Genomic DNA, 13113 nt, shown 5'->3' with positions numbered 1-13113 from the left:
AATTCTGGATTGAACAGTGCACCAAGTTTTCCCTGGAGTAATTGGCTGGGGAGCAGGACAGAATCAGTGAGAAGAAAGTGAAATTTACAGTACATTTAGGAAAAATGACTTATTTCATCTCTGATATTCAGGCGGAGGAAGTTGTGACTCATCTGTGATTTCGATGATTGATGGGCAGCCTGATTGCATGAATGTGGTTATGATGTTGACAAAAATAGTTTAAGTAGAACTGGGTCCCATCTTAAATATGGAAACTGCTTTTATGCCTGCAGGCTTCTCTTCTCTCTAGCACTAATCTTAAACCGTCCTCTCCTGCTCATTCCCCCTTCCTCCTCTCCAATAATTCATGCAATGAACTCATGGTCTTTTTTTGCCACAAAGATAAAGACTATTTGATCAGCTGCCTCTTGCCCACTGTACCTCGCTTCCTTTAAGGCTACCCTTTGCACTATCTCTGAATTCAATTCTCTTTCTTTCTAGTTTGTTTCCCATCTCCCTGATGCACACTCCAAGCTCCTTTTGTCTGTGGGATCCACATCTTAATCCCTAGACTCTCTCAGAATCATAGAAACCCAACAGTGCAGAAGGAGGCCATTCAGCCCATCGAGTCTGCACCGACAACAATCTCACCCAGGCCCTATACCCATAATCCCACATATTTACCTTGTTAATCCCTCTTGCCTATACATCCCGGGACACTAAGGGAGAATTTAGCATGACTGATGCACCTAACCCGCACATCTTTGGACTGTGGGAGGAAATCGAAGCACCCTGAGGAAACCCACGCAGACACGGGGATAATGTGCAAACTCCACACAGACAGTGACCCAAGTAGGGAATCAAACCCAGATCCCTGGAGCTGTGAGACAGCAGTGCTAACCACTGTGCCACCGTGCCACCCCATTATATTCCTACTCAACTGCTGACTGCTCAGCTTCCATTCCTGACTGTCATAGAAGCTGACATTGTTAATGGTTCTTTCTCCTTGGGTTCTGTCCCCTCTTCTTCAAAACTGCTATCATCATCACAATCTCTCCCTCAAAAAATAAATTTTGACTCCCTTCTATTTTTGCAAACTCGCACCCCATCTCTAACCTCCCTTTCCTTTCCAAAGTACCTGTATGTGTCATCGCCTTCCAAATTATTTTTTATTCTTTCATAGGATGTGGCCAGCATCCAACCCTAATTGCCCTTGAGAAGGTAGTGGTGAGCTTCCGCCTTGAACTGCTGCAGTTCCTGTGGTGTAGGTACACACAGCACGGTGTTGCAGGAGTTCAGGATTTTGACCCAGCGACAGTGAAGGAACAGTGATATCATTAGAAACTAGAAGAAGAATTAGGCCATTTGGCCCTTTGAGCCTGCTCCATCACTCATCTTGATCATGGCTCATCATCGAATTCAATATCCTGATCTCTCCCCCCCCCCACCCCGCAACCACCCCCATATCCCTTGATCCTTTTAGTCCCAAGAGCTATATCTAATTTCTCCTTGAAATCAGACAGCGTTTTGGCCTCAACTACATTCTGTGGTAGTGAATTCACCACCCTCTGGGTGAAGAAATTTCTCCTCGCCTCAATTCTAAAAGGTTTACCACTTATCCTCAAATTATGATGCCTGGTTTTGGACTCCCTCCACCATCCGGAACATTTTTTCTGAATATACCCTGTCTAACCCCTGTTAGAATTTTATAAGTTTCTATAAGATCCCGTTTCACTTTTCTAAACTCTAGTGAATATAATCCTAACCGACTTAGTCTCTCCTCATATGACAGACCTGCCTGCCATACCTGGAATCAGCCTGGCAAACCTTTGTTGTACTCCCTCTATAGCAAGGGCATCCTTCCTCAGATAAGGACATCAGAACTACACACAATGGCCAGTATTTTATGACCTCACTTGGGCGAGGCTCATAAAATCCCGCCCGGAGTCAATAGAGAATTCCTGTTCTGAGAGATTCCGGGGCGGGTGTGGTGGTAAAATTCCAGCAAATATTCCAGATGTGGCCTCACCAACACCCTATACAGTTGCAGCAAAACATCGCTATCCCTATACGCAAATCCTCTCGCTATGAAGGCCAACATACCATTTGCCTTCTTTACTTCCTGCTGTACCTCCACGCTTTGAGCGACTGATGCAAGAGAACTCCAACGTCTTGTTGAGTATCCACCTCTCTCGATTTACACCCATTCAGGTAATAATCTGTCTTCCTATTATTGCTACCAAAGTGGATAACCTCACATTTATCCACATTATACTGCATCTGTCATGCAGATACCCACATACTCAGCTTGTCCAAGTCATGCTGAAGCATCTCTGCATCCTCCTCACAGCTCACCCCCCCCCACCCAACTTTGTATCATCTGCAAATTTGGCGATAATATATTCAGTTCCCTCTTCCAAATCATTAATATATAATGTAAATAGTTGGGGTCCTAGCACAGATCCCTGCGGGACCCCACTAGTTCCTAACTGCCAATCCGAAAAAGACCCATTTATGCCAACTCTTTGCTTCCTATCTACGAACCAGTTTCTATCCATCTCAAGACATTACCTGCAATCCCATGTGCTTTAACTTTACATAATAGTCTGTTATGTGAGACCTTTTTGAAGGCCTTCTGAAAGTCTAAATAAACCACATTCACTGGTTCTCCTCAGTCAACTCTTCTAATTACATCCTCAAAAGTTTCCAATAGATTCGTGAAGCAGGATTTCCCTTTTGTAAATCCATGCTGGCTATGTCTGATTATACCACTGCATTCCAAATGCCGAATTATGTAATGCTTGATAATAGACTCTAGTGACTTCCCCAGTTAGGCTCACTGTTCTATAGTTCCCTGTTTTCTCTTTACCTCCCTTTTTGAATAGTGGGCTTACATTAGCTACCCTCCAATCTGTAAGAACTATTCGAGTCCAAAGAATTTTGGAAAATAACCACCAATGGATCTACTATTTCCAGGGCCACTTCCCAAAGTACTCTGGGATGAAGATTATCAGGACCTGGGGATTTAACCACCTTCAATCCATCAATTTCTCCCAAACCATTTCTCTATTAATGCTGATTTCCTTTAGCTCCTCACTAAAACAAGTTTCTCTTAGCACTTCTGATACGTTATTCATGTCTTCCTTTGTGAAAACTGAAGCAAAGTACAAATTTAATTCCTTGATCATTTCTTTATTCCCCGTTATGAATTCTTCCATTTCTGACTGTAAGGGGCCCACATTCGTTTTTGTCAATCTTTTTCTCTTTACATATCTATTGAAACTTTTACAATCAGGTTTTATATTCTCCGCTAGCTTACTTTCATACTTTATTTTTCCCTTCTTAATCAATCTCTTGGTCGTCCTCTGCTGAATTTTAAACTGCTCTCAATCTTGAGGCCTATTGCTTTTTCTTGCTAATTTGTATGCATCTTCCTTGAATCTGATACTCAATAATTTCCCTTGTAAGCCATGGTTTGCCCACAATTGCCTTACCACTCTTGTGCCAAACAGAAGAAACAACTTCTGGTATTCACCTATTTGTTCTTTAAATGCCTGCCATTGTCTGTCCATTGTCTTTCCTTTCGGTAATGTTTCCCAGTCCATCATGGCCAATTCATGCCTCATGAATCCCAAGTCAGGATAGTGTATGGCTTGGAGGGGAACTTGCAGATGGTGGTGGTCCCATACATTGCTGCCCTTGTCCTTCTAGGTGGTAGAAGTTATGGATTTTGAAGGTGCTGTTGAAGGAGCCTTGCTGAGTTCCTGCAGTGCCACTCTGCATCGGTGGTGGAAAGAATGGATGTTGAAAGTGTTTGATGGGGTGCCAATCAAGCAAGATGCTTTGTCCTGCAAAGCCTCAAGCTTCTTGAGAGCTGTTGGAGCTACATGCATCCATCAAGTGAAAAGTATTCCATCACACTTCTGACTTGAGCCTTGTGGGTGGAGGGCAGGCTTTTGAGAGTCAGGAGGTTAGTTGCTCTCTGCAAGGTTTCCAGCCTCTGACCTGCTCTTGTAGCCACGGTATTTATATGGCTGGTCCAGTTCAGTTTCTGGTCAATGGTAACCTGGAGGATGTTAATAGTGGGTAATTCAGCAATGGTAACACAATTGAATGTCAGGGAGAGATGGTTGGATCCTCTCTCTGAGGACCATCTTTTGCTCACCGCTCTTTAGCAATTGGTTTTAGACTGACATAATTTCACGCTGGCGTGATGAAAGATTGGATGGCCTGATTCGATGAGATTGGTCAGCTATTTTAATGAGCATTCATGAGATGCAAAGCAATGCAAATTGAATTCATGCCACCAGCCAGCGGGAAGACCAACTCACCATTAATCCGTCGTTAGGAGGATTGCAATATGATTTTGTGCCAGTGAGTTTCCGCCTTTTTGGCTCCCGCTTGGGTCTGCCTGCCATCAAAGCTGCCACGGGCGGGATGGGAAAGTTCCACTCAAAATCTCTTGCTGACAACTGATGAAATTTGTGTTCAAATGTTTTATAGGTATTTTCCAGTATCTGTCTGAGTAGCTACAGGAGGTCATAAAGACTGACATAACATGTCCCTAGTATTTATCCCTTATAGTTATGATTATATGTTTTATTGTGAGCAAACTATAAGAATTGTTGCTCAAGTGGGTTGCAAAACATTGGCTCCCTCATGGTTGGTATGGATGTGTCTTGTCTTGTCTTGTCACCATACCCAGCTGTCAGTGCAGTGAACAAAGAATGGTGTAGCTGTTTGCTCAATGCATTTTAATTCTGTTATGCTTCTGTTCTGTCTCTTGTAACTTGACAGGGCAGAGCATGGATCCGTGTCGCCCTCATGGAGAAGCGTCTGTCTGAGTACATCTCTACTTCCCTGAGGGACATCAAAACAACCAGGTCTTTACAAATTATCCATGTCATGTGACACTTCCAATATAACAGCAGAAAGTAATGCAGTTGAACTTGGATTGACTTTATAAAATGATTTATTTATTAAAAAAACATTGTTTGTAGCCTCTTGCCACGGTACAAAGAAGTTTTTTTTTGTCTCGTGAACCAGCAGACTATTGAGAAGACAGTGTTTATTTGTCCAGCGATTTGCTTAGCTGGAGACACAATACTGTTCATTACCCAGCTGATTTAATTTGATGTGTAACATTAAAACCGATTTGAAATGACGCCTTAAAGCCATCTGTGGCTGAGGCTCTGGAAAAACTTTTGTTCAAATTCCTCTTACAGGAGGTATTATGAAGATGGAGCAATTGTACTGGGAGAAGAAGCAAACATGCTTGCTGGCATGCTGCTTGGACTCAATGCTATTGATTTCAGGTAAGTGATCTAATTTTTTTTTCTACAAATCATGCTAGATTAGAGAGCACATTCTGTTAGTATGTAAAAGGCACTGGTTTTATACAGTTTGTATTTCCCAGTTGGATAGACCCAGGCTAAATGCATTACTTTCTGGCTCAGAAAGTACACACACCAGCACGCGCACACATCTGCTCACTGCTCTTTTAAATGCAGATTAAACTTGAACTTTAACAAATAGTGGGACAATTCATTTTCTGCTAACCGTATACAGATTGAAACCTGAAGTTTTAAAAGATCTTCGGCAATTATGAGGTGTTCATCCATGCCCAAAGGTATAGGCCACTGGAGCAATGTGAAATAGATTCTAGTCACTAGCAATGTTCCTGCTAGGCTGCCAAAGTGCCCGGCTATGCAGCAGCATGGAACATTTCGCACAAATCTTGTTCTGGATCAAATACTGCATGTGCATGGCCACGTAAAAAAACTTAAAGGTACAGTGCAATGAAAAAAATGAAGCAGGTGAAGGTAATTGGACCTGGGTCACGACCCTGAGGAGCTCCTTGGACTGAGAAGATTGTCCTCCAACAATCATAACTGCCTTCCTTTCTAGTAGGTATGACTCCAAACAGTGGAGAGGTTTCCCCCTAATTCCCATGGACTTCACTTTTGCCAGCGCTCTTTGATGTCATGTGGAGTCAAATGCTGCCTTTTTGTCAAGGCTAGTCACTCTCACCTCCCCTCTTGACATCAGCTCTTTTATCGATGTTTGGACCAAGGCTGTAATGGGGTCACGTTGGCAGAGGAATTTCTCCTAGCACATAAATGACAAAATTAACATGCAGATAGGAAGGAAATCAGTATGTTAGCCTTTATTGCAAGGGGGCTGGAGCAAAAGGTCTTACTGCAATTGTGTAGGATTTAGTGAGACCAGGAAACTGTACAGTTTTGGTCTCCTTGCCTTATCAGGGATATACTTGCCTTGGACTCTTAGGATGAGAGGACTGCACTATGAAGAGAGATGGAGCAGAGTGGCTCTATATTCTCTGGCGATAAGAAGAATCCCACCGATGTGAATGGCCAGAAAATTCTGGCCAATATGTTTAAGTCTCTTCCTCCAGTTCTCGTGTCCCTTCTGCACACAAACTAATTCCTTGGTGCAATTCTTGAATAACTCCAACTTTATCTACTCTGTCCTTCAATGGGAAAATATAAGATCTTTATTCTTTCAGTTCTTCAAAAACCATTCATTTATATCTCTCTCCTTGAATCTAACCAACAACTACCACCTTTTCTGACTTCACTATAGGCCTTCATCTATTGACCTTTGGCTTCTACTTACCAAACTCCTCCTCCAAAGAAAACATGGAGTTCCCTTCTCCCTTTCAGCTCCATGTCACAATATCCAACTGCCTTTGAGTGACTCCATAAATTTTCTCTTCACCACCCTACTCTTGAGTGTTCTTTCAAATTTTCTTGACAACAGCTATAAGGATACCTTTACAAGTTTGGGACCATGTCTCTTTGTTTTGTAAAAATAGGTTAATTTGATTTAAATAAACACTTTGGAACAACTTGGATCCTTGTGCCCTAACCCCACAAATTATGTATTCTTATGAGGTGTCATCTTGGACCCATTGAGGCACTATCATCTCCAAGCATTAGTCTCTTTAAAGGAGTTGAGTTACCTTCTAGTGAGATATCGTTAAGCATTTTCCTCCAATCTATTGGTTTTAAATCTTCACTCATAGCTTTTGCCTTTAGCGATTGATCATGGTCTTAGGTTCATTTGAGTCACAAACGTGTAACCTTTCTGTGCTCCCTGGACCCCAGTGAGGGGAAAAAAACAACTTGCATTTCTGTAGCACCTTTCACAACGTTGGATTATCTGTTTATTTTAGAACTTTGCCATGTTTAAATTAACTGCTGTGGTTGACTACATTGTAATGGTGACTACACTTCAAATTGATTGATTGGTTATGAAATGCTTTCGGATATTCTTGGGTTGTGTGAGGCACTATAATAATTCAAGTTTTTTTTCCTTAGTAAGTTAAAGTTTATTTATTAGTCACAAGTAAGGCTTATATTAACATTGCAATGAAGTTACTGTGAAATTCCCCTAGTCGCCACACTCCAGCGCCTGTTTGGATCAATGCACCTAACCAGCACGCCTTTCAGACTGTGGGAGGAAACCAGAGCACCCGGGGGAAACCCACGCAGACACGGGGAGAACGTGCAAACTCCACACAGACAGTGACCCAAGCTGGGAATCGAACCTGGGTCCCTGGCGCTGTGAGGCAGCAGTGCTAACCACCGTGTCGCCCCTTGTACTTGTACTAGTAACTTGTACAGTGTATCAATATACGGTCCCCTCTTGTAAATCTTGGAACCATAGAATTCCTACAGTGCAGAGGAGGGCATTCAGCCCACTGAGTGTGCATTAACTCTCTGAAAGAGCATCTTACCCTGCATCTACCCCGCCCCACCCCGCCCCATTCTTGTAACCCTGTGCATTTACCATGGCCAATCCACCTAACCTACACATCTTTGGAGTGTGGGAGGAAACCAGGGCACTTGGAAGAAACCCACGCAGACACAGGAGAACATGCAAACTCCACACGGACAGTGATCCGAAGCTGGAATTGAACTCGTGTCCCCGGCGCTGTGTGGTAGCAGTGCTGACCACCATGCTGCTGCTCTTTCAAGGATCTTTCATGCTGAACATTAGAATTTACTAATTGTCCTGATGATGAGTATCTGCTTTCAGTGCTGCAAAGATCTATGCAGGAGAGCTTATGATGTGCAGTTCAACTCTATTTTTATTAAGTGCAAAGCTGTGTACTAGGCTTACCTGCCACAGGCGTTTGAATCCAGATCCTCATGTGAAGGACTTTACTAAAGAGACATATTCACTGCAGTGAGGCTGCTCGCCCTCGAGGCTCTTGAGCATCACTTATGGGCTAAAAGTCACCTTGCCAGCAACCGCTTTTCCTGCTTGTTACACATAGAATCCTAGAATCAAAGAAACCCCACAATGCAGGAGGAGGCCATTCAGCCCATCGAATCTGCACCAACAACAATATCGCCCAGGTCCTGTACCCCACATACTTACCATGCTAATCCTGAAAATCACACTTTGGTCCTTGCACGTCACATACATGTTGTTATCCCCAAATCCTAAATTTTGTATTTCTGCATCTTTAATTTGTGATTATCAAGTAAAAGCAAAGGTTTTTTTGAAATTGTACCATATATTGAGCAAAATATTGGAATGAAAATTGAAATACAATCTGTGAAGAAACTGGCTTGACCGTGATGAATAAACAATTTATCATCTTCTCTTTCAGCTTCTGTTTAAAGGGCGAGAGTTTGGATGGCAATTGTCCTGCTGTTATAGACTACACCCCTTATCTGAAGTTCACACAAAGGTAGATTCATCCTAATTTGTGTATTCTTCTCGGCTAGTGTAGTATCGACATGCTGTGCTTGGTTGAAGTAATTAGGTTACATTTTAGCTTCATTTGAAGGAATTTTTAAAAGCAGCATTTCTGCCTTTTGGCTAAGATGCAAGTGAGATCAAGCCTTGGAGGAGGTGCAATGCCTACTCCAATCAGCTTGGATCATGTAGATCAAGCCCAAGACAGGAGGTGAGAGCCCTGTCTTGTCAGCTTGGATCGGGAATGTCTCAACTTGTTGAGACTCTGAATTGGACTTGATTTGATTGAATTGGTTTTTTAAAAAAAATTGTGTATTCTTCATTGTACTTAAATTAAATTAAATCGGGTTAAAAATCTCAAAGTCTGGCTTCATTAAAATTCTTAACCTCTGCTTATTCGTGTTAAAGTGCCATATAAAAGCAATTTCATTCTCCTCATTTTATGTCTGTTCCCTGAGTAAAAGGTTTCAAAAAGTGAAGATAGAAAGTGTGAATGCTTTGCATTGCAGGACTTAATCTTTGTGGTATAGCTTCTTTTGTGTAAGGTTAAAAGGAAAAGTCTTTACTAAACTGTCCTCTGTTTAGAGCTGCACTTAGAGGAGCTTTTCATTTTAGTTATTGTGAGATGCCCAGAATCTCAAATTCTTGAACCCAGAATTACAAAAACTAAAGTCTCATCAGATACTAGATTACACTCCTCCTTTGCTATTGGTTATTGATTCCATCCGCCTGTCACTGCACTAACTCGGGCTGAATTCAGCTGCTCAAATCCTTGGCTTCTGTTGAAACCCCACATATATTAATGTAGCTTCTACCAATGCAGTTTTGTTTACCTTCATTCCTACCTGAACCACTCCACTATGTAAAGACCTTAATAGGCTTTGAGCACTTCTAGATTTCAGTATCTTCTTTGTTCACTTTCCACATTATGGGCGGCACGGTAGCACAGTGGTTAGCACTGCTGCTTCACAGCTCCAGGGACCTGGCTTCGATTTCCAGCTTGGGTCACTGTCTGTGTGGAGTTTGCACGTTCTCCTCGTGTCTGCGTGGGTTTCCTCCGGGTGCTCCGGTTTCCTCCCACAGTCCAAAGATGTGCGGGTTAGGTTGATTGGCATGCTAAAATTGCCCTTAGTGTCCTGAGATGCGTAGGTTAGAGGGATTAGTGGGTAAATATGTAGGAATATGGGGGTAGGGCCTGGGTGGGATTGTGGTCGGTGCAGACTCGATGGGCCAAATGGCCTCTTTCTGTACTGTAGGGTTTCTATGATTCCACAGACTTTCTTGTTCAAAGCTCAACTGTCTGTATTACTTCCTGCACTAAGTCCTGATTGTCCATCACTCCTGTTCATGTTGACCTACATTTATTTTCTGTATGCCGAAGTATTACATTTATAATCCTCTTCCATCTCATAAAAATAAATCCTTCATGGTCTGAGTGTCTGATTTCCACATCTAGAATCATAGAATCCCTACAGTGCAGAAGGAGGCCATTCAGCCCATCAAGCCTACACTAACAACAATCCCACTCAGGTCCTATCCCCTTAACCTCACTCATTCTCCTCATACTAAGGGGCAATTTAGCATGGCCAATCCACCTACCTGCACAACTTTGGAGTGTGGGAGGAAATTGGAGCACCTGGAGGAAACCCACGGGGAGAACGTGCAAACTCCACACAGACAATCACCCAAGGCCGGAATTGAACCCAGGTCCTTGGCGCTGTGAGGCAGCAGTGCTAACCAGTGTGCCACCATGCTGCCCCTTTTGCACCCTCTCCCACTTCCTTCACAACTCTTCTGTCCCTGCACCCTTCCTAACCACCCAACCCCGCTGCTCAGTTCTTTTCCACTGAATTTGTGCATATCCTATGTCCCACCATTGGTGTCAATGACTTCAGCTGTTTAGCATTGCTCCTAAGAACTATTTCCCCAAGCCCTTCCAACTTTACACTTCTCTTTCCTCTGCAAGATCAACCATTATTGAGCAAGCTCCCGGTACTCCTCAATTTTGTCCCATGTGGCTCGGTATGTACTTACCGATATTTATGAAATGTGTAACTTTTTTTTACAGCAGTGGCAACGTATGTAAATGAAAATTTGTGGGAATTTTAACCTATCCTGCCTTTCAAGTTTATTTATTTATTAGTCACAAGTAGGCTTACATCAACACTGCAATGAAGTTAGTGTGATAACCTCCCCCCTAGTCACTACACTCCGTCACCTGTTCGAGTACACTGTGGGAGAATTTAGCATGGCCAATCCACCTAACCAGCATGTCCTTTGGACACTGAGAAGTCTCTCAACACCAGGTTAAAGTCCAAACAGGTTTATTTGGTAGCACAAACTTTTGGAGCGCTGCTCCTTCATCAGGTGGCACGGTAGTACAGTGGTTAGCACTGCTGCTTCACAGCTCCAGGGACCTGGGTTCGATTCCCGGCTTGGGTCACTGTCTGTGTGGAGTTTGCACATTCTCCTCGTGTCTGCGTGCGTTTCCTTCGGTTGCTCCGGTTTCCTCCCACAGTCCAAAGATGTGCGGGTTAGGTTGATTGGCCATGCTAAAAATTGCCCTTGGTGTCCTGAGATATGTAGGTTAGAGGGATTGGTGGGTAAAATGTGTGGGGATATGGGGGTAGGGCCTGGGTGGGATTGTGGTTGGTGCAGACTCGATGGGCCGAATGGCCTCTTTCTGTACATTGGGGTTTCTATGACTTCTATGAAGGTGAGATACTCAGTCCAACGCCGGCATCTCCACATCATGTCTTTTGGACTGTGGGAGCAAACTGGAACACCCGGAGGAAACCCATGCAGACACAGGGAGAACGTGCAAACTCCGCACAGACAGTGACCCAACCCGGGTCCCTGGAGCTGTGAGGCAGCAGTGCTAACCACTGTGCCACCGTGCTGCCCGTGCAGTCCTGCCTGACAGGAATGGAGCAGACATGCTGGCGACAAATCTTTGCTGCTTGATGCCCACCAGTTCCCACCCACCACGATCTTGATTCAGGTGAAAGCATCATTAATACATACTAATCTGGATCCTATAATCGTAGAATTATGGTCACAGCACAGAAGGACTGCCATTCAGCGTGCCATATCTGGTCTGCTCTCTGCAAGCGCCTTGCATGTAGCCTTGCAATTTTTTCCTCTTCAGATAATGGTCCATGTGTCTTTTGAAAGCAATGACTGAATCTGCCTGCACCGCAATCTCGGGCACTGCATTCCGGATCGAAATGATGCATTGTATAAAGAAGTTTCACCTTATGTTGTTGTCAGTGAAATAATGACTTCCAAATAATTGCTCAAGCTTCCCATTTGAAAGCAAAACATTTTAAAGAATATGTTTTATATTTTGACATTTTTTTAAACTCAGAAAATATTGAATGGATGGCCATTAGATTAATTTTGACACAATTACAGCTTGTTCACAACTACAGTTGATAATTAGTCTTACTTCTGAAGTTAGGGGTAGGTGGCCAGAAATTACTTGAACATTCATATGAACTCTCCACAAAACCTACTTAGAACTGTTGAGCTGAGAGGTCATTTCCAGAAGATAACAGATGATGAAACATTAAACATAACCATTCAATAAAATGCCAGTCCTGCTGGAGTTTGTCATCTATTCCAACATCCCAACAAATCCAACAGGTTATTCTCTGTTTATACTCTGTAATTTGATGCACGAGTCATCTGGTTTTATAGGAACACTTCAAGTTCATAGAATCACAAAAGATAATTTAGTCCATTATGTGTGTACTGGTTCTCTGAAGGATTAATTCACCTGGTGCTACTCTTTCACATGTGCACATGGACACTTTCTCCACCGTCCCCCCCACTCCCCCCACACCTCATTGTCAGTCAGTTCATTCCAGATTCCAACCAATCACTGCAAAAATAAAGTTTATCCTCATACCACCAGTGCTTCGTTTGCAATTACCTTAAAACTGTGCCCTCTGGTTCTCTATCCTTCCACCAATGGAAACAGTTTTGCTCCATCATCTGGGCCCCTCATGATTTTGGATACCTCTATCAAAGCTCCTCTCAACGTTCTCTTCTCCAAGGAGAACAATTCCAACTTCTCCTCTCTATCTGTATGTAACTGAGGTTCTTCATCCTGAATCCCGTGAATCTTTTCTGCATTCTCTCTAATGCCTTCACACCTGTCCAAAAGTGCAGTGCCCAGAACAGGGCACAGTACTCCAGTTGGGGTCAAACCAGTGTTTTCTACAAGTTTAACATAACTTCCTTGGGCTTTATCAATAATCCCTATTGATAAAGCTCAGGGTGCAATTTGCTTTACTAACTGCTCTCTGAACCCATTCTGCCACTATCAAGGATTTATACAAATATGCTTCTAGGGCCCTCTGCAACCGCTTTAGAATTGTACTCTTCAGTTTATGGTATTAA

At 43.1% G+C, this 13113-nt stretch overlaps 1 protein-coding gene across 1 annotated transcript in view; it reads left to right on the top strand.

The window, feature by feature from the left end:
* rundc3b (RUN domain containing 3b) overlaps positions 1-13113 on the top strand; it is a 102912-nt gene that overhangs the window by 70469 nt on the left and 19330 nt on the right. Inside the window, exons 4-6 of the mRNA XM_078235040.1 lie at positions 4777-4862; positions 5205-5294; positions 8621-8701. Of these exons, the coding sequence (XP_078091166.1) occupies positions 4777-4862; positions 5205-5294; positions 8621-8701 (257 nt within the window). The remainder of the gene's footprint in view (positions 1-4776; positions 4863-5204; positions 5295-8620; positions 8702-13113) is intronic.

Source organism: Mustelus asterias, chromosome 2 (assembly GCF_964213995.1).
Source record: "Mustelus asterias chromosome 2, sMusAst1.hap1.1, whole genome shotgun sequence".
NCBI lineage: Eukaryota > Metazoa > Chordata > Chondrichthyes > Carcharhiniformes > Triakidae > Mustelus > Mustelus asterias.
Note: the sequence above shows the minus strand (reverse complement) of the source record. Positions and strands in the feature narration are given on the sequence as shown.